The following is a 23,291-nucleotide window of genomic DNA, read 5'->3' as shown; positions in this document are numbered from 1 at the left end:
TGGAAGGCTTGATTATATGCTTTCCAGGTTGGTAAATATCTGTTTTCCAGGAACGTATTCCAGGAACAGAATATCATTCATTGGCTGAGAACACTCAGCTGACTATTTTTTGGGATAAGCCCTAAAGCCATAATAATTTGTTCCAAATGAATTGTAAGAGAAATATAGCATTGCTTATATAAACAGAATCTGATTTAATTTATCTCAGAGTATTTATTTTTTATGAGAGTAAAATGGATGTGGTATTACAAAACATAGGTTCTGCTATGTTCCGTGCAAAGCTAAATCCTAACAAAAACAAAAAATAATCTAAAATTCCATTTAAAGTTCAATTGCAGCCTGTAAAGTAATCTGGTTTCCTGATTTATGAGAGAAGTCTTTCACACCATGCTGATAGTGTCAATAAATTATTCCATCAATTGGCTTTTATTTGTTTTTAGTAAAAAGTAAATCCTTTGCATTATCCATTTTTGATCTTTTTCTGAATGTTACGTTTTTGGTTTTTTTCCTCTTCAACCCCTTCATGACAAGAGGTTAAGCAAATCTGATGCTATCATCACCGTCCTACCATGTCATGTCTCATGGGGTTTAATGTTTTTTTTTTCTCTGCTGTAATCTTGGGAAGAACACCTCTGTCTGGACCATATCATTTATTCCAATCTTTCCAGCCCTCCACAATAAATCTGCAGAATCTTTGCCTGCCTTCTGCTGTGATACAATGGTGGGTGTGCTGACCTCACTAATGAGCTCATATCTCTGCCGTGCATACAACAAAACTCTTAGTATGGTGCTTTCAGGGTTAAGAGGTACCAAAAAAAACCCATTTTATTAGGATCATGTATTTGATCACTATAATATGCAATCTAAATTCTTGCTGGACCTCAGAACAGTTGAATTAAATCAAAAAGGAAGAAACTGATTCTTTATTTTTCTACATTCTAACTGTATCATGAGCATGCAGTCATCCTCAATTTCAGTAGAAGAAAGTTTCGTAAGAAAGTCATCGGTATCGGCAATGTATGGCTTGGTATTAATTGTAAAAGGTTGAAACTTCTTACCCAAGAAAGATGGCTGGAAGATTAATCCCTAAATCTGTGCAAGCCACAAGAGGGCACCCTATCTGTTTTATTGAATTTTTCTGGATATTTAGGAATGATATAGAATACAGAAGTAGTGGAAAAATCCGCTTTTAAAAATGTTATAAATCTGTACTTAGAACATTGAGAAATTGCCGCATCCCTAGCATTTATTATAGATTCTTACATACAGAACACAAAGTCACCATGGATTATCAAATTAGTAATATGTCGCTGAGCTGTCTGCATATATTGACAACATAACTGGTTATGGACGTTAAAAACAGGACTTCTTCCTTATCTGCCGGTTTGATAATAATGCCTCTGCCAAAGGGGTTGGAGCCTTGGTGCAGTTTAACCTACTGTTTAGCATTTTGTCGACATAACTTTATTTCCAAAAAGAAAAAAAAGCTATTGATACTTGCACCAAAAAACAGTTTAAAAAAAAAAAAAGTTCAAATGTGAGCATGAAGACCACAACAGTAAACCTGGTTCTCATACAAAGTTGAGTTGGTATGTCACTGCTGAAATGGGGAGACTTGCCAAGTCCAAAGAGAGTTCCTTCCTCTGTGTTTGGTGTAATTCACCTCTCACACCCTTGTGTCTCGCCAGGCCCACTTTGCACCCTTGTATGTCTTTCCAGACCTTCTCAGCCTCCTTTGTGTCTTTTTACCCCCAACCCACTCTGCATGTAATGTGAGTGGAATGACAAATAGGATATAATGTTGGATCATATTGGCATGGCCGCCACCTGCATTGACTCTGCAAGTAACGCAGAGCTACACTGACCACCTCTGCCACGGTCACACTCGGTTGCTGTCCAATTCCGTGACCCTGGGGGTGGGGGGTGCACAAAGTAAGATACAACTGTCATCAATGCTGGGCTTCCCTCCCAGTATGCTATTGGGTAAGACAGGGCTAGACACTGATGAAACCTGCCCTGTTCAAATAGCTTTCTTTTTGAGTATTGAAATAATAAAATGGCTAGTTTGCCTTAAATTTTACAGCTCTTTCTTCAGTTGGCATTCACAAGTTACATATCTAGGATAAATATCTGAATATTAGGAAACCTTATTCGTCATTCTCTCGTACTTTGTATAGTTCAGTTTTGTTTTTAACTTCTGTCTTATTTTTAGGCTCACCGTGTTCTGTATTAATATGTTGTATATCCTTCACAATAGTTTTGTTTTTATCTACATGCTTTCTAACAAGATGCTTTAATTCCAGGGAGATTTGATGAGAGTGTGATAGAAGAAAGAAGGCAGTGTTCTGAAGATTTGCTCCAGTTTTCGGCTAACATCCCAGCTCTTTACAACAGTGGCCAGTTTGAGGATTTTTTCAAGGTATGTTTTATACCCAAGAATACAGCAAAGCAAAGATGTACAAATCAGGGAGGCCACTTAGGTGACAAGTATGGTCATGTAAGTTAAAGTGTAATTACAGCAGGGGTTTAGGCAGTGGTGTATCCTGGTTTTGTGCTGCCCTAGGCACCACCCCACCCTCTAAATACACACACACATTCACTGACAGATACGCATACACTAGCTAACAGACATACACACACACACTCACTAACAGACACACACACACACACACACACACATTAACAGACACACACAGTAGAAAGAGGGAAGTGCTCATGCCATTGTACAGAACACTGGTGAGACCTCACTTGGAGTACTGTGCACAGTACTGGAGACCGTATCTCCAGAAGGATATTGATACCTTAGAGAGAGTTCAAAGAAGGGCTACTAAACTGGTTCATGGATTGCAGGATAAAACTTACCAGGAAAGGTTAAAGGATCTTAACATGTATAGCGTGGGTTCTCCCTTTGCCTGGGTTCCAGTGGGGCTGCGGGGCGGGCGGCACTGGAGAGGGAGCACTTTCCCCTGAGCGCCCTGCTTAGCTCCCTCGCACGCTGCAGAGTGATGCCGGGAGCCATTTGCCCTGGGCATTTGGGGGCGGCTTTTTTTGCCTCCCCTTGGCAAGTGCCGCCCAATGCAAATGCCTTGTTTGCTTCGTGGCTAATACGTCCCTGGGTTTAGGTACAAAAGATCTTCCGTGAGCAAAGTGATTTCTTGTATTCTCCCTGGTGTGATACAGTTTCAGTGCAACTGGTTCAAACTGTTTCTGTTTCCCTTTGATGGTTTTAATTATTTCCAAAATGGGATCGAGATAGGGTCAATGCTTCATATATGGTGTTTTTGTCCTAAGTCCTCCTAGTATCGCTTGCAAAGATCGGCCTGACCCAAGAACACTCTAAGTCAGGGGTTCTCAACCCAGTCCTCAAGAACCCCCTACCAGTCCAGGATTTAGGGATTACCCTGTTGTGTCTGAAGTGTTTGTCATCCCCCCCCCCCCCCTAAAAACACATTAGACACAGCAGGGTGATCCTTAAAACCTGGACAGTTCGGGGGTCCTTGAGGACTGGGTTGAGAACCCCTGCTCTAAGTAAACTAGCATGAGTATTCACTGAAGTAAGAATTTAACGTTAATTCAAAGTAGATTTCATATTTAGGGCAAAATTGGCCAAAACAGAACAATAGCTGAGTTAACAAATTTTTCCAGTTCGGCTATTTTGAACTTAAATTTGAAATTCACTTTGAATTCTTACTTTAGTGAATAACTCTTTAGGTGTTCTATACCAGTAGATTAACCTTTTGTAATTTATCTATGTAATTTAAATCTAGTGTAGCTCTGGTGGTTCAGTATCACAATCTTGATCCATTGCTTATCCATGTGCGGCATACCTAGTGCCTTCTCCCAGAAACCTTGTGGGGATATCTCATGCCCAAAAAGTAAACATTTATTATAGGTAGGAAAAACTGTGTTTCAAACATTCATCCCCTTGACAAGAGTTCGAACTGGGTCGTCTGATAATGTAGCTGCAGCTCAAGACTCTGCAAGGCAGGTGCTCTGAACAATTGCTGCCTCTTTAATTTAGTTTCACTGAGCTAAACAAATCAGGAAGTAACAGGACCGGTTCTCTGATTGATAGCCAAAGGTTGTTGCAAGTTTAATGCATACAACACATAAAGCACTTGAGCAATCCTTTTCAATGTGTCCTGTTGGTGGTATGGCAAAGTTCTGAAAATCCTTACTATGAAAAATGAGTTCCTTGTTTAAGATGGCAATGAAGAATGAATCCTGAAATACGAGAAAGGGTGTCCTTTAAAACTTCTTCATACTTTTCTTTTTCAGGGTGGAGAAGTGCATGATGGTTCTGATTTGATTGGTCCGGTTGAACCATTTCCAGATTTTTGTGATAATCTATCTGACTGTAGTTCTGATGGTGAGTACTTTTATGTGTACAGGGAGTGCAGAATTATTAGGCAAGTTGTATTTTTGAGGATTAATTTTATTATTGAACAACAACCATGTTCTCAATGAACCCAAAAAACTCATTAATATCAAAGCTGAATATTTTTGGAAGTAGTTTTTAGTTTGTTTTTAGTTTTAGCTATTTTAGGGGGATATCTGTGTGTGCAGGTGACTATTAATGTGCATAATTATTAGGCAACTTAACAAAAAACAAATATATACCCATTTAAATTATTTATTTTTACCAGTGAAACCAATATAACATCTCAACATTCACAAATATACATTTCTGACATTCAAAAACAAAACAAAAACAAATCAGTGACCAATATAGCCACCTTTCTTTGCAAGGACACTCAAAAGCCTGCCATCCATGGATTCTGTCAGTGTTTTGATCTGTTCACCATCAACATTGCGTGCAGATGCAACCACAGCCTCCCAGACACTGTTCAGAGAGGTGTACTGTTTTCCCTCCTTGTAAATCTCACATTTGATGATGGACCACAGGTTCTCAATGGGGTTCAGATCAGGTGAACAAGGAGGCCATGTCATTAGATTTTCTTCTTTTATACCCTTTCTTGCCAGCCACGCTGTGGAGTACTTGGAAGCGTGTGATGGAGCATTGTCCTGCATGAAAATCATGTTTTTCTTGAAGGATGCAGACTTCTTCCTGTACCACTGCTTGAAGAAGGTGTCTTCCAGAAACTGGCAGTAGGACTGGGAGTTGAGCTTGACTCCATCCTCAACCCGAAAAGGCCCCACAAGCTCATCTTTGATGATACCAGCCCAAACCAGTACTCCACCTCCACCTTGCTGGCGTCTGAGTCGGACTGGAGCTCTCTGCCCTTTACCAATCCAGCCACGGGCCCATCCATCTGGCCCATAAAGACTCACTCTCATTTCATCAGTCCATAAAACCTTAGAAAAATCAGTCTTGAGATATTTCTTGGCCCAGTCTTGACGTTTCAGCTTGTGTGTCTTGTTCAGTGGTGGTCGTCTTTCAGCCTTTCTTACCTTGGCCATGTCTCTGAGTATTGCACACCTTGTGCTTTTGGGCACTCCAGTGATGTTGCAGCTCTGAAATATGGCCAAACTGGTGGCAAGTGGCATCTTGGCAGCTGCACGCTTGACTTTTTTCAGTTCATGGGCAGTTATTTTGCGCCTTGGTTTTTCCACACGCTTCTTGCGACCCTGTTGACTATTTTGAATGAAACGCTTGATTGTTCGATGATCACGCTTCAGAAGCTTTGCAATTTTAAGAGTGCTGCATCCCTCTGCAAGATATCTCACTATTTTTGACTTTTCTGAGCCTGTCAAGTCTTTCTTTTGACCCATTTTGCCAAAGGAAAGGAAGTTGCCTAATAATTATGCACACCTGATATAGGGTGTTGATGTCATTAGACCACACCCCTTCTCATTACAGAGATGCACATCACCTAATATGCTTAATTGGTAGTAGGCTTTCGAGCCTATACAGCTTGGAGTAAGACAACATGCATAAAGAGAATGATGTGGTCAAAATACTCATTTGCCTAATAATTCTGCACTGCCTGTAAGTCATGACATTTTTGCTCACATGATGGGAAAGGTCATTGGGACAACAGCTGCAAATAGAGAGCAGTGTCTGTGTCTGTAAATATTTATAAGAAAGAACAAATAATGGAGTCACAACAAGTAAAAGAGATTTAATTCCACCTTGGTAGGCCCGGCAACGTTCTGACCCCACGTGTAATCAGTTCCCTTTTTAATTTAAATTTTAGCGACTAACCTTGTTGAAGTAAGTTGGGGCTTATTTCTGACATTTGTCTCAGATGAAACAAGAATTGTAGAAAATATAAGTTTGTATTAGATGATTCAGTGCCCCTATTATGGATTTCTTAAATAAGACAGTTTTGATGTCATGCAGTATGTCTGTTTGTGTGTATATGTGTATGCATTATTTATCTATTCTATTTATCTACTCTCTCTATATCACTGTGACATACATTGTATTTTAATATATTTAAATGTCTGTGTTGGCACACATTACTTGTTTAATTTTTGGGTTTCTTGCGTTATTATAATCCTCTAAGAGTGTGATTGGTTGAGTGATCGATCATTTTTAAGCGTTGGAATATTGAACATATGACAATAGTATTACATAAACCTTTCACCTCTAGGTGGCAGTGTTGGATTGATTTTATTCCAACTGTTGTTGAAATTTAACTATATTGACAAGTTCAATCCATAAATATCTAAAAAAAAATCTAAATCTAAAAAAAATAAAAATCAAGTGTAGTGTCAAAATCTGTGAAACATCTGTGATTGAGAGATGCAAATTTTCTAAATGTTCACAGTATTCAAGCTGGCCTTCAAAACACTTGAAAAAATGAATACCTGCTTTTTTTTCTCCCCTTCCTTAAGTGACAGTGCCAATTAAGTGATGTGGCACTCAGCAACATTGATTGCATATACTACAGCTGTCAATGCTGACCCAAAACAATCTACAGAATGCAAATTAATCAACAGCTAATTTTTGCATTGCCAACAAATGGCATTTTGCTATTTCAGACAGCTAGGTGTAGTGTTTCATTGTTCTGCACAAGGCACACAGACTGCATTCAGCTCTGAAATGCTATTAATTGTGAAGGGTAGTGGCGTCCGATCAGCAACTTGGCCGATATAAAACTAACCCCCAATTTACTCCTTACTTACGTTGTTTATTTAAACACTTACTATATTCCCCACAGTTAAACTGGATACATTTTGCAGCCAATTAGTTGATTTATGTTTAAGGAAGAAAAAAAGTTCAGTAGAAACCAGTGTAACTTCTTTTTCTTTGTTGAGTTTCCACTCATTTCACGGTTATAAATCAACCTCCCCCAATGTGTCAGCTGTGTGTTTGGCATATGATTTCATTCTTTTTTTTCTTTGATTATTCTTTTTTTTCCCTTCTTTTTTTAATGTTGTGGGTTTTTGATTGAGGTGGATACATCACAAGCTTAGCATCAGGTAGTTCTATAAATTACAGTTTATACAGCATGCTGCCATAATGGTGTAATGGAAGAAATTGTATACTTGCCCAATTTTTGCTTCTGCGCATTTTCATTGACGCTTGTATTTGTCATAACTTATCCGACAATACATTGTCCCAGAATTCTTTGTCTGAAGTAGTGTGCCAAACATTCTGATACTGAATCACAGCTTTTGTGGACACTCAAACAACTCTCTGACGACATAACTATTGGCATATTGAAATATAAGATTAAAAATAAAAAAGATCCTTTGAGAGAGTAAAAAGAAGGATGGAGGAGGACATGAAGGAGAAAGCTATGGGATGGTGATGATGGGTATATGGGGGTAGGGTAGAAAAGACATACTAACTAGAAGACTACATACTATGTTTAATGGGTCAGGAAATAGTCAAGAGTCATGCAGTTGTGCCATAATTTTTTTTTTCTTTTTCCTAGTGAAAATTGGCCAGTTTTTGTAGAGGATGTGGTATTAAGACAATACCCAAGTGTTCCTTCACCTTGGCAATCAGATGCTCATGGTTGTACAAATTCAGTGTGCAAAACTAGATCAGAAGAAGGTATACAAAATCTGTTGGACAAATTAATTAGAACGACTAATCCCAGTGTCCAGAGAATTATAGAGTGGTATTTATTCACTTATAATCCCATTGCTGGAGGCTCTTAATTAGGAGACAGTGACACTATTTTTAAGTTCATACCCTGCTGTTTGAAGCCCCTGGGGCACAAAGGAAAGGAATTCTGCAAATTTAAATTATTATCCGAGAAACCAAGAGAGGATTAAAGCCATTTATTTTATTAGAATACTAGTGGTTCATTTTGGGGCATTTGCAAAGACTGGCCAATCCTCAGGCTAGATACAGTATTCCATAATTATTAATCAAAATGGAATGAATTAGAACGATGGTAGTTAGAGGACGACCTCTCAAATTTTAGGCCGGAGTAACCAAACAGAAAGCATAGCTGATTTAGAGATTTTTTTATTTTGGCTATTTAGACCTAGAATATGAAATTAATTTTTAATTCTAACGGTCACTGTAGTGTACCACGGGTAACCCAACCGGTTACCTCCGCTAATTCCTTCCCTCAGCCACTCTGGAACTATTAAAATAAGCAGACATCCATTCCCCCCCAGTAACTGGATGACACACAGTTCTGGGAGTACAACTCAAATTGATCTTTAATGGGACATGGTACAGCCAAGTTATACACAGACCCCCAGCAGGGGTTCTCCATACAATTACACACAAACTCCTCCCCTGATAATTGAGTCAGGAACTGTACAAACTCAATTATCTCCCAAGTACAAAAACAAAACAAAACAAAAAAAAAACATACAATTTTAAAACACCCCACAAACACATTTTAATATTTCAGAACCCCACGGAAGTTGCATTACCGACTAGCTGGGATCTGGGGGAGGTGTCACGGCAAGGGTACATAATGCAATGCATTGTTGCACTATAGAATATTGCCATTTAATGTGATTTGTGTTGTGCATATATGAACTGGGTGCCCGGTAAAGGTGATATTGTCAATTTCAAAAGAGGTTCATTTGATTGTATGGGATGGCAGAGGGTTTACAATCTAAATTCCTCTTTGAAGCTGGGACCCCAACATAACTATTCTGTAAGGTGTGCGAAGTCACACATAAGTGGCCTGGAAGTCTGTATTCAGTATAAACTAACCTTCTCATTTGCCATATGTCTTGATTGCCTCTTGGATAAGGAGTGCTTTGATATGAACAAGCCGTGTGTTCCAATATCATCCCCAAAAGAGACATTAATACCTACCCACAGAATAATACTCGAGCCTCATTTTTATCATATTTAGAATGGGACAAGCACAATCTTCTAATCAAGCCTAAACATGATGTGTGGAACAAGGGGACCACACAGATAGGGAGATCCCCAGCATGATGAACTGAAAACAATAAGCAGGCAACTGAGTGGGCACATGTGGGCATGGTACTCAGTGACGGCATTCCGTCACAGTCACTCACTCATTCCCATCTCTCTATAGGGTCTGTTTTTCATGCTCCTAGCCAATCTGCACTCTTTTGTAGAAAGCTAGGGGAGAGCTGTTGGGTTCCCATAAATCCTACACAGCAGGGTTTATGGGAAATATACATCTCTGTGGCATGTTGCTTATAAGGCTTACATGGCTGCCAGGTACTATAGAATGCTGTATTTAAGAGTGTGAAAAGTGTGTATTTGGTGCATAAACTTAACTTACAAAAAAAACAAAACAGAGAAGTATAATTGCATCTATGCCACTGCTAAAATATAAAAAATGGTTATCTCTAGGTATGTGTAAAATAAATAATGCCGTTTTAATTTATGTTGGAAAGCCCATATATGCACCAACATTGCCTTAAATATTCAGTTTGTTATGCAAACTGTTCTTTAATTGCTACATTTTAGACCCCAGAAGCTACTGAGTTTATAAGGAGGGCGGGTAGGCAGCATTTTTTTTCTTCCAATATCTTATTTTTAAATATTTGATAATTTTGTCTTGTAATAATAAATAAATAAACGGTTTCTCGGTTCTCCCCTGAAGCTGAACAGAGAAGTTATCTGCTCGAAGCTGGGAGCGTGTATTCATAAATGTTTCTCAAGTATGGTTGTGCGCTGTTACGGCAGGAAAGGTTTTTTTTTCTTTCTTCCTATAATCATGTAAGATGCCGGAGAGACAATCTCTTCTGACAGAGGTTAAAACTGATGCATATTCATTTTTTGTTCAGCACTTAAGTTGTGATTGCCTGACAAGCATTTAGAAGGAGAATGCATGGTTCATATTATGACACCTTGTGTCAGAATTGGTGCTCCTCACGCTTTTATTTATTATAAAAAATTAGAACATGAATCCGTGCCTTGTATGCCCTTTCTTTCATGTATTTTCTATTGGAATGCTTATCAGCTGTCTTAAGTCAGTGCGCTATCAGACAGAACACTGCATGGCTTCAAGCACAGCTCTTGGAGAATTAAGGCAGCACACTACAGATATAGTTTTTTTTTTTTTTTTTTTATGATTTCCAGTACAATAAACTGTTTGTAGTGTTTTGGGCTTCAGGAATTTTTTTTTTTTTTAAATCACTTTTTTATGAATACATTTTTTTTGGTTAGTAAACTCTCTCTGCCAAAAAACCTACCTGCAAGAGTTAGTTAAACCAGCTAGTAACTATTTAATTAAGGGCTTTTTCCAGTAAACTCATGAGTGATTTACAGTAATAAGGGCTAGAGAACCAAATTGGAAATGATCGGCAAAACAACTTAATTAGAGATTTTTCCTACTCTGCTATTTGGTCTAATTTGGAAGACCACTATTTGAGTTTTACGTCTGTATCCTTACAATCTAAGAATATGTATGTTAAATTGGGCATTCCGCTCTGTACTGACACACCACTTTATAAACACGCTTATTATGTGGTACTGTCTTGACTGCAGCCCTATTATAATTTTGCTATATTGCTCTCAATATTTGGAAATTGCAAACACAAATTCTTTCAGACTTTTAAGGCTTAAGTGCATCTATTGAACTACATCTCCTGGCTAAATATCACAACATATTTTAGTCTATCAACAGTTAGAGATTCTTGTTAGCTAGTCGTAGTATGCAAGTTATACATTTCTAGCAACTGTAGTGATCCTATGATAAAACATTTTCCCAAAAGCATTATGAATAGCCAGTATGAATTTTACTGATCATGTCGCATTGAATTGTTTTGCTCTGAATAGTTTTCTGTGGATATTTTATTAATCTAATGTTCTGTTATTTTATATTCTAATGTTCTGCTTAGTAAGAAAGGATTCCTGTGCACTTGATGACGTGACCTTTGCCAGCCAGTCTGAATGTGGAGGTGAGACCTGGGATATGTGACGAAATTCACATTCATAGACAAACTAATCTTGTTTTCCATGGGATTGTCACTTTTAATGTTTTCTTTTATAAAATGTGCAAACATTTGTGCATGCCCATCCTTTATACATAATGTAGCAAATCAGATGATTTCCTACAAGGTCATTTAATAAAGCGATAATTGTCAGGAATTCAAAATGAATTAAAAATGTAAAGGAAAACTGAATGCACCATAACTACTTCAATGTATTGAAGTGGTTGTGGTTCCTGGAGTCCGTGGGCGCTTCGTTGCACATCACTAGTTAAAGGGAAAATAACTCAATTGCTTTGGTAGAAGAAAGAAAGATTAAAAATAAAGTATTTTCTGCAACATTGGCAATTTACAAAAAAATATTAAGTTGGACAACTATATAATTTTATAATAATATAAACAGAATTAGTATATGTGCATGCACATAGTAAAAAATCTTGGACTATGTACAGCCTTGTATGACTTTCTAACTGATTTTTTTTTTGTCAGAGATGCTGTCATGTTTATGTTTTTATTCTCACATTGTTAATTAATGTTTCCATTCAACTCATTCATAAACAGTACATACATGTTGGCTTTCATCCCTGTGATTGCACGGTGTGTGCACCTGCCTCTCACATTTATCCTTATGATGGATGCACTCTGGCATCAACATGTGATGCACACCGAAACCATATTATGCATTGGGTTAAAACGGTGCTGCCACTGTAACCGGTTTATTGTGGGCAGTGGCTTATGGCCTAAGGAGTATGATATGCTTGCAACCAGTAGAGACTTGCCAAAATGGCTTATACATTTTTGGTCCCAAACCAAGGTTAAGAACTACTTTTCTAGACAGTAGTCTTGTGGAACCAGTGTCACACTCTGTAGCAGCATGTCACTCGTATGTAATATCGCACCTAATTAGTGCCCATAATGTATTTAGCATCCACACGTCAACTTTATTATCCCTCATAACTCACCCACATGAGATCTGTGTGACATCAGTCATCCATATGATGCCCTCAATCATACTTAGCACATTTGTACTAGCTATGAGCAAGTATGTAAGTATGTCTTACATACTTGCTTAAAAAAAAATACTTTCGATGTTGATATTTGTATGCATCCTGTACCCTGGGATATTGCTTAGGGATATTCACTATTGTGTCCTAAATCCTGTTTTTTGAATTCTGTTTTGTGTGTATTGTGTGTGATGCATTTTGCCTGTGTCTTCTCTACAGGTCTGTCCAGTGACAGTGATCTTCTCTCTCTGACAGTGGATGTGGACTCACTCTCTGGGTTAGATGATGGAATGGCCTCCAACCAGACTTCACCCAGTAAATCGCTTGGCATCTCTGCTTGTCCAGAATCTACAGGACAGATTGCCTCCAGTCTTGAGGGGGCCAAAGCTGATACAGAGAAAGAGAGCCGCAGCTTGTTTACTTCCAAGTTAAAGCAAAAGCTTGGTAAATCCGACTACCTGGTGAAGGCCGGCGAGTTAATAACTCTGGCATTGAAAAAGGAGACTGAACAGGACTATGAAGCTGCATTTGGCTTTTACAGGAAAGGTGTTGACCTTCTTTTGGAAGGTGTGCAAGGTACAGTACATAATTATAGATATTATTGTGTCTGATACTGTGAAAATATTTTCTCCCCAATTTCACTGCTGTAAGCTTACCCCTCTATTCCCACTACTTGTACTTGATATAAGCTTTAAGACATGTTGCAAATGTTGACGTTAATTTCGCAACTGGATTGGAAAGTCTGATCCTGTGATAGGGAAACCTTAACATAAATTATAATTTATTATTATTATTTATATAGCGCCATCAGATTCCGTAGCGCTGTACAATGGGTGGACTAACAGACATTTAATTGTAACCAGACAACTGGACGTACAGGAATAGAGAGGTGGAGGGCCCTGCTCACTGAGCTTACATTTTAGAGGGAGTGGGGTATAGTGACACAAAGGGTAAAAGTAGGGGTACGAAGTAGGTTGTTAGAAAAGTATTCACTGAGGGCTCAGTAGGTAATTTCTGACAGTTGCAGGAGAGGAGTCATGGGGGTGGGGGATAAAAACCTGCTAACAGTTTAATTGATATGCTTTCTTGAAGAAGTGAGTTTTCAATGTTTTTAAATGGGTTTTAAAGAGCAGCTACCATGCCTTATATTATGTGGTGTTAAATTAAAGGACTAAAATTGAATCTATAAATATATTCATAGTGCTATCAATTACAAACACATAAATAAAAAGTGTTTTTTAAATTAATTTGACCTTCCTGGGATTTATTGCTATGCCTTTGTCCCAGATGATGCAGTCACATCCCACAACATCTAGTGTGCACCTTCACTCTGACAAATGTGGAATGCTGAACATGTTGTTTAAGAAAGGGGAGACTGCGTGTGATGTGGCTCCTTTAAGCCCGGGATGCCTGTAGAAAATGTTTGCAGGGTGTGTGCTTCAAGAAAATATATTGTTTAATCTATACAGTTGCTGTTGATTTTTTTGCTAATGGCTGAAGAAGCAATTAATATTGCTAATCCTAAATTTAGAAATATCTACCGAAAAACCAAACAGCGTGCACCCAGGATACCTAGGTACATAACAAACTGACAAAATGGTTTGACCCTACAAGGTGGTAGCGCAAGGGGACCTCATGCAAAATAACCATTACAGCATGATGTAGTGGTTATGGTGCTTAAACTACACCTTTATTTATATTCACTAAACATCCCCTCCATAGACATCTGCATGTCTTTGTTTACTGGAATTTTTAAAGATATCTGAATGCGTTTTCTACATGTTTATATCCTAGGGAAAATTTTTAGCCTATAATTACAAATAATCTTGTACACATTACCAATATCACTGATATGCTGTCTTATAATTCTAGTGCTTATAAGATAATGTACTTTTACAACTGTGTTTTTAATAATATAAAGCTTTTTTTAATTGTATACTTTTTAGAGTAATTTTGTTGCAAGCGCTTCATATAGATCAAGTTCCCAAGTGGAATTGATTACTTGTTCCTTTAGGCCGTGTGTTGTGATTGGTCGTATTGTCTAGCAGAACCTATAATTAGTGTGTTTTATGTGTTTCTTCCCCAATGGTCTCTTGAGAAAATCACCCGAGCATGTTATTGGTCCATTTCCGAGCAAAGGAATAATTTCTCCTCTGTTGGTAAATATGTGTTAAGTTTGGTTTTACAGGTAATTAAGTATCTTTGAGTTTATGTTCTGTTTGCACTACCAGTAATAAGGACTCCAAAATAAGCACTTGCACATTGCAGCAGCCTCATCATTTGCTTAAAAAGAGTTATAATTACAGTTGACGAGGCATGGACACCATAAAAATGCATTAGTTAGGCTTGACACGTTAATTACCTGTTTTTGCAGATGTTTTTATGTATTGTTATGCGAACAGTTTACAAAATAATTGCAGGAAAGTCAAATGGAAAATTAAACGAAGTGGGAGGTTTTTTGCTTAAATATTTTCATTCATGCGGATCTGGATGAGACGCAGCTGCTGCTCTCGGTAGTAAGTGCTGGGAGATGGATGAGGAATCTCGAAAGGTTTATATTACGGGGTGGGGGGGGATGATGTCTCTTTTATGCAATCACTGCATTTTCATCAACGCTTTTTAAACAGCTTATTGTTAAGTCTCGTTCAGACAGCTGAGCTGTAAATAAGTTACTTAGAGTTAAAAGAAGAATGCAAAGCATTATACTGAAGTTGTCTCAGTCATACAGGCATATTGCCCTCTTTTTATTTATTTATTTATTTAAGTTTTACAGCTGAAAACCATGTGTGAAAAACAGGATCCAAACACAAAAGATAAAAAGTTGATGTTAACTAATTGCAACTTGGAAAAGATTTAAGTAATAACATTAAAAAAAGTGAATGTTGAATAAGTATGTAATATGACATATCTTTTCCTATGATGTATAAGAAGAGAAAATCCATGTTGGTTACAACACCCGCAAACAAATGATTATGTGCTAAATCAGTGCTCCACAAATCCAGGTTGTCATGGTGATACAAAATGGAACCCGGCAACCAAAATTTGTTTCTATGTTGGTCAGAAGAGACCAGAATATCTCCCCTGACACACTTTCCACTTTACTGATTTTGGTCGTGATGAAGGATAGAACACTAGAATATACATGTCCCACTGTTGCCTGATGATATTAGTGAGAGTTACAGTCCCGTGAGGCAGCCTTTTCAACTGCCTTCATTAAAATGGCGGCAGCTACTGCTCAAAGGTGTAACTCCTAATCTTGGACAGACCGGGACCTGCTCTGCTTGCGATTATAATCGACAGACTGCACAGAGATATCACCATCCATGCATAGATTCCAAAACATTATATGCTGGTTGAAATAATAATAATAATGAAAAAAGAGAATATTCTAATAATGTTTTAGTATGTGTGTATTTCTGTACGTTATTCTGTATGTTTAGCTGAATGACTAGTTGTGCATGTATGCCTGTGCGTGAGTCATTGTCTGATTGTTGGTGGGTGCCATTGAGTGGCTAGTTATGTGTGAGGTTGAGCTGCTAGTTTGATGTATGTGTGTGAGATAACTGTATGATTGTGACTGGCTAATTACGTCTGTGTCAGAGATAATGGCTTAAAGGAATGCTATAGCGTTAGGAATACAAATCTGTATTATCCCTCTCCCTGCTCATTTTTAGCCTCCCTCCCGTGCATTAAATTAGAAATATATGTTTAACTTTTTCCAGCGCCAAAGCTCACTTGGCGCTGCTAACCTCTCCACTTCCTACAACATCATGGAGGAGGCATAGCCTCCACTGCCAATGTCCAATCCAATGCTCCTCCTAGAGGAGCACACATTCGAACTTTTACTTGATCAGTGCAGCAGAAGCTGATATAACATGATTCAGTCACATCAAATATTCACTGATCTCTTCAGTTCTTAGTATGGGGAGCTATCTAGATGGAAAATTCCTTAAAGGAGCACTATAGTGCCAGGAAAAAAACTTGTTTTCCTGGCACTATAGTGCCCTGAGGGTGCCCACACCCTCAGGGTCCCACTCCCACCGGGCTGGATGGAGAGAAAGGGGTTAAACACTTACCTTTCTCCAGCTCCGGGCTCCCTCGGTTGCTGGAGACTCTCGTCCTCTTTTATTTATTTATTTATTATTTATTATTGCCATTTATATAGCGCCAACAGATTCCGTAGCGCTTTACAATATTATGAGAGGGGGATTTAAATATAAATAGGACAATTACAAATAAACTTACAGGAACAATAGGTTGAAGAGGACCCTGCTCAAACGAGCTTACATTCTATAGGAGGTGGGGTGTAAAACACATTAGGACAGGAATTTACAATCAAATAAGGTGGGCTGCCCTTTAGGAGAGGGCAAGAGACAGGTATGTGAGGTAAGGGTTAGTCTTGGAGGCCATAAGCTTTCCTAAAGAGATGGGTTTTAAGGCACTTCTTAAAAGATGCAAGACTAGGGGAGAGTCTGATGGCGGTAGGCAGGCTATTCCATAGGAAGGGAGCCGCCCGCGAGAAGTCCTGCAAGCGCGAGTTGGCCGTACGAGTGCGGACAACGGACAGGAGGTGGTCACGGGCAGAACGGAGAGACCGAGAAGGGACATACCTATGGATCTGTGAGGAGATATAAGAGGGGCTAGAGTTGTTCAGTGCTTTATAGGTGTGAGTTAGTACCTTGAATTGACTCCTATAGCATACAGGAAGCCAATGTAAGGACTGGCAGAGGGGTGAGGTGTGAGAGAAACGACTAGAGAGGAAAATCAATCTAGCAGCAGCATTCATTACGGACTGTAAGGGTGCAGTACGGCTATTGGGGAGACCAATCAGGAGAGGGTTACAAAAATCCATGCGGGAAATTACTAGAGCATGGACAAGCTCCTTGGTAGTATCTGGTGCAAGAAAGGGGCGGATGCGGGCTATGTTTTTAAGATGGAATCTACAGGATTTGGTAACATGCTGGATGTGAGGCTCAAAGGTGAGACCAGAGTCAAGTATGACGCCAAGACAGCGCGCTTGCAAGGATGGACTGATGTTGGTACCACAAACTTGGAGGGAGAGCGAAAGAGGAGGATCAGTATTAGGAGGAGGAAAGACAAGGAGCTCAGTTTTTGAGAGATTGAGTTTCAGAAAGCGGGAGGACATCCAGTCAGAGATGGAAGAAAGGCAAGCAGTGACACGTTGCAGGACGGCAGGGGAGAGGTCCGGGGAGGAGAGATATAGCTGGGTGTCATCAGCGTACAGGTGGTAGTGAAATCCAAAAGAGGTAATAAGTTTGCCAAGAGAGGCAGTATAAAGAGAAAATAGAAGGGGACCAAGGACGGAGCCTTGGGGAACTCCAACTGAGACAGGGCAAGGGGAGGAGGTATCATTAGAAAAGGAGACACTGAATGAGCGTTGGGAGAGATAGGAGGAAAACCACGAGAGGACAGAGTCACAGAGACCAAGCGATTGAAGAGTTTGAAGAAGGAGAGCATGATCAACGGTGTCAAAGGCCGCTGAGAGGTCAAGAAGAATTAGTATGGAGTAGTGGCCTTTGGATTTAGCTGCGATTAGGTCGTTAGTAACTTTGATAAGGGCAGTCTCTGTAGAGTGGAGAGGGCGGAAGCCAGATTGAAGAGGGTCAAGGAGAGAGTTGGAATTGAGGAAATGAGACACACGGGTAAAGACAAGTCTTTCCAGAAGCTTTGAGGAAAAAGGGAGCAGGGATATGGGACGGTAGTTAGAGGGGGTGGATGGGTCGAGGGATGGTTTTTTTAGTATAGGTACTACAGTGGCATGTTTAAGGTCAGCAGGGACGATGCCAGAGGAGAGCGAGCAGTTGAAGATGTGTGTTAGAGAAGGCACGAGACAAGTGGAGAGAGATCTAATAAGGTGAGATGGGACAGGATCGAGCGGGCAAGTGGTGGGGCGAGAGGAGCAAAGAAGAGCAGCCACCTCTTGGTCAGTAGCTGGGGAGAATGTCTGAAGGGTAGGAAAGGCATGATCTATGTGTGATTGAGAAACATAAAGGCAAGGAGGGGAGAATTCTTTCCTTAGCTGTTCAATCTTGTCAGTGAAGTAACATGCGAAGTTATCAGCAGTAAGGTTAGTTTTGGGGGTGGCCACAGCAGGGCGAAGAAGAGAATTAAAGGTGTGAAAGAGACGCCTGGGGTTGCGGGAACATGAACTAATGAGAGTGGAAAAATAGGACTGTTTGGCAAGGGCAAGGGCTGCACTGTATGAACACAATATGAATCTATAATGGAGAAAGTCTGATTGTGTACGAGACTTCCTCCAGGAGCGTTCAGCACAACGGGAGCATCTTTGCAGGTCATCGGCTGAATGCGCATGCGAAATTGTGAAATTCACAGTGAGAAGCATGGAAGCGCCTCAATGAGACAGCCACTAGAGGCTGGATTAACTCTAAAGTAAACATAGCAGTTTCTCTGAAACTGCTATGTTTACAGCAGGCAGGGTTAATCCTAGATGGACCTGGCACCCAGACCACTTCATTAAGCTGAAGTGGTCTGGGTGCCTATATTGGTCCTTTAATCATGCTGCTTTTTGCATAGAGATACATTTTACAGGAAACTTGCTTGAGGTGTGTTGAAACTTGCTTTTCGTGTTATAACCAAAGATTTGCAAAGTCCTGGGACTTAAGGTATCACAATCTTAATAAGCAAATAAAGCAAACGTTGGTCTCTGTCATTAGGATTTTAGAACTATGTTCAGGTGGGAAAGATGCATTCCCAAGCAACTGCAAAATAATCTTTTCCATGTGCAGAATCCACATTCTCTGATAATTCTGCTACATAGCATGCACAGAACAAAAAGTGCTAATGTTAACTTTTCACATGCCACCTAGTGGCAGTCGTAGTGAGGACATCTAGTAGGTCACTCTCACTGATATTACAGTGAACAACCTGGGTTATGAAATGTAATTGATAGAAAGTGTATATTCCTGGTATCCTCTAAGCCAGTGGTTCCCAAACTTTTTAGGTTCAAGGCACCCTTAATATTTTAATTAGGCGCCCCAAGTCAAACCATTTTCTAGGTTGTATATGTGTACAGCTAAGCAGCATATACTGGGCCCCTGTTCGGCAGAAATGCTTGCGGTTTAATGCTTGCTGTTTAGATTCAGTACCTAATCTTGGGAGGGGCACCGGTATAATATTTAAAGAAACAATCCAGGAACAATAACCACTACAGCACTTTGTAGTGGTTATGGTGCCAATTGTGCCCTCCCAGAGTAAATACCTGGCATCTGCCGGGACAGGGGCTGTAGTAGAGGGTAGAGGATAGAGGCAGTAGTGTGTGTGATGGGTGCAATATGCGTGTGTGTGAGGGTTGCAGTGTGTTTGTGTGTTTGTGTGTGTGTGTGAGGGTTGCAGTGTGTGTGTTTGAGGGGTGCAGTGAATGTACGGGGGTGCATTGTGTTTGTGAAGGATGCAGTGTGCATATATGTGGGCCAGTTTGTGTGAGGTGTGCAGTGTGTGTGTATGGGGGAAGTTATTGTGTCTCTGTGGGGGTAGGAGGGCAAAGAAATAAATATACCGTATATACTCGAGTATAAGCCGAGTTTTTCAGCACATTTTTTGTTCTGAAAAACCCCAACTCGGTTTATACTCGAGTCAGTGTCTGTATTATGGCAATTTACATTGCCATAATACAGACAGGGGGCTGGCAGCGAGCGCTTACCTCTCCTGCAGCTCCTGTCAGCTCCCTTCTCCTCCGCGCCGGTCCTTTCAGCACCTTGGTCAGCTCCCAGTGTAAGTCTCGCGAGAGCCGCGGGGTCATAGTGCGGCTCTCACGAGACTTACACTGTGAGCTGACAGAGGAGCTGCACGGACCGGCGCGGAGGAGAAGGGAGCTGACAGGAGCTGCAGGAGAGGTAAGTGCTCCCTGCCAGCCCCCTCCCCCCCCACTGAACTGCCAATGCCACTGGACCACCAGGGAAGGAGAACCCCCCCTCCCTGCCATGTATCAAGCAGGGAGGGGGGACAAAAAATAAATAAAATAATAATATTAAAAAATAAATAAAAAAATAGTAATAATGAAAAAAATAATATAACATAAATAAAAATAAAATAATAAAAAAATATATTAAAAATTCCCACCCCCCACCAAGGCTCTGCATCACACACATACACACTGCACTCATACAAATACACACTGCATTCACACACACACACTGCACTCATACACACACACACTGCACTCATACACACACACACTGCACTTATACACACACACTGCATTCATACACACACTGCAATCATACACACACTGCATTCATACACACACACTGCACTCATACACACACACTGCATTCATACACACATACTGCATTCACACACACACACTGCACTTATACACACACACACTGCACTTATACACACACACACACTGCACTTATACACACACACACTGCACTCATACACACACACTGCACTCATACACACACACTGCACTCATACACACACACTGCACTCATACACACACTGCATTCATACACACACACACACTGCATTCATTATATACACACACTGTAAATAAATATTCAATTAATATAATTTTTTTAGGATCTAATTTTATTTAGAAATTTACCAGTAGCTGCTGCATTTCCCACCCTAGTCTTATACTCTAGTCAATAAGTTTTCCCAGTTTTTTGGGGTAAAATTAGGGGCCTCGGCTTATATTCGGGTCGGCTTATACTCGAGTATATACGGTATATAAAAAAAATATTTTTTTATTACAAATATTATTTTTCATAACCCCCCACCCCTCTCCCGGCTTCCCTTTGCCTGGGAAGGGGGAAAGTGCAAGGCAATCCCTGGTGGTCCAGTGGGGAAGCCCTGGCGTTCCTAGTGGTGAGAGTAAACTCTAGCCTGCAGCTCAGGCTAGAGTTCACTCTTGCGACATTCGGAACGTTGCTACGGTAACCGCGGCAATGCTCCAAACTCGTGAGAGAAGAACACTGCGGAGCTGCAGGATAGAGTTTCCCCGGGTCCTCTCTCCCTTCCTCCCCTGCCGGCATTACACTGCTAGCGGGTTTTAGACAAATCACGGCTTGAACTATCTTGCTTTGCATGTAATGCGTCTATCTCATATATTAGTTTCCCCTTTTACGTTGCATTACTGAAATAAATGAACTTTTGCACAATATTCTAATGTATAGTCATTGCTGCCGCCCAGGTGTAGTGTGAGATTGAGTGCAGGGCTTCATTTTGTATGTCACGTTTTAGTTCAGGTGGATGGCCGGGTGCATGTGCGTCTTTTTTAATCTGGGGTAGACATGGCAGCAGGAGGCACTATGGGAAGAAGGAAGACCGTCGGAGGAAGTGTTATGCTCTTGGCAATGTTCTGCTGGGAAACCCTGGGTCCTGACATTCCTGTGGATGTTACTTTGGCATGTAACACCTACCTAAAGATTGTGACAGACCACATATACCCCATCATGGCAATGGAGTTATTTGATAACCGTGGCTTCTTTCAGCAGGATAATGCAACCTGGCCACACTGCAAAAACTGTTAAGGAATGGTTTGAAGAAAATGACAGAGTTCAAGATGTTGCCTTTGCCTCCAAATTACTCTGATCTTAATCTGATTGAGCATACTTGGGATGTGCTGGAACAACAAACCCCATCTCGTAACTTGCAGGAATTAGGGACCACTGCATGGGCTGGAACACCCACCCCAGATAATACAGTGCCTTTATATCCCCCACCCTAGTAAAAACAGCACCTTTTATCCCCCAACCCAGTAAAAACAGCACCCTCTATCCCCCACCCCAGGTAATACAGTGCCCTATATTCCCCCTTTCCAGCATTCTATATCCCCCCACCCCAGATAATACAGCACCCTATATCCCCCCATCCCAGATAATACAGCGCTCTATATCCCGCACATCAGATAATACAGCAACCTATATCCCCCTACCCTGGATAATACAGCACCCTATATCCCCTAACCCCAGATAATACAGCCCCCTATATCCTCCCACCCCAGATAATACAGCCCCCTATATCCTCCCACCCCAGATAATACAGAGCCCTATATCCCCCCCAACCCAGATAATACAGCACCCTATATCCCCCCAACCCAGATAATACAGCACCCTATATCCCCCCACCCCAGATAATACAGCACCCTATATCCCCCCACCCCAGATAATACAGCACCCTATATTCCCCCACCCCAGATAATACAGCACCCTATAATCCCCCACCCCAGATAATACAGCGCCCTATATCCCCCCACCCCAGATAATACAGCACCCTATATCCCCCCACCCCAGATAATACAGCACCCTATATCCCCCACCCCAGATAATACAGCGCCCTATATCCCCCACCTCAGATAATACAACGCCCTATATCCCCCCCACCCCAGATAATACAGCGCCCTATATCCCCCACCCAGATAATACAGCACCCTATATCCCCCACCCCAGATAATACAACGCCCTATATCCCCCCCACCCCAGATAATACAGCGCCCTATATCCCCACCCCAGATAATACAGCGCCCCATATCCCCCACCTCAGATAATACAGCGCCCTATATCCCCCCACCCCAGATAATACAGCGCCCTATATCCTCCCACCCCAGATATAATACAGCACCCTATATCCCCCCCATCCCAGATAATACAGCACCCTATATCCCCCCACCCCAGATATAATACAGCACCCTATATCCCCCCATCCCAGATAATACAGCACCCTATATCCCCCCCATCCCAGATAATACAGCACCCTATATCATACCCACCCCAGATAATACAGCACCCTATATCATACCCACCCCAGATAATACAGCACCCTATATCACCCCACCCCAGATAATACAGCACCCTGTGTGGCAGTGTGACTGGAGGTGATGAATTGTCACTGCTTTTGCAGGAGTAAACCGTCTCCGTCCCTCCACAGTGTTGTTCTGCTTCCCCTCTCTCTCTTTCACCTCATAAACTCCCGCTAAAAAAGGGTGTGGGGCTACCCATTAGG

General features: G+C 40.8%; 1 protein-coding gene across 1 annotated transcript in view; it reads left to right on the top strand.

Moving 5' to 3' along the window:
- RPS6KC1 (ribosomal protein S6 kinase C1) overlaps positions 1-23,291 on the top strand; it is a 154,799-nt gene that overhangs the window by 42,992 nt on the left and 88,516 nt on the right. The window contains exons 4-7 of the mRNA XM_063443840.1: positions 2,304-2,419; positions 4,279-4,369; positions 11,209-11,268; positions 12,522-12,878. Of these exons, the coding sequence (XP_063299910.1) occupies positions 2,304-2,419; positions 4,279-4,369; positions 11,209-11,268; positions 12,522-12,878 (624 nt within the window). The remainder of the gene's footprint in view (positions 1-2,303; positions 2,420-4,278; positions 4,370-11,208; positions 11,269-12,521; positions 12,879-23,291) is intronic.

This window comes from Pelobates fuscus, chromosome 2 (assembly GCF_036172605.1).
Source record: "Pelobates fuscus isolate aPelFus1 chromosome 2, aPelFus1.pri, whole genome shotgun sequence".
NCBI classification, from domain to species: Eukaryota; Metazoa; Chordata; class Amphibia; order Anura; family Pelobatidae; genus Pelobates; species Pelobates fuscus.
Note: the sequence above shows the minus strand (reverse complement) of the source record. Positions and strands in the feature narration are given on the sequence as shown.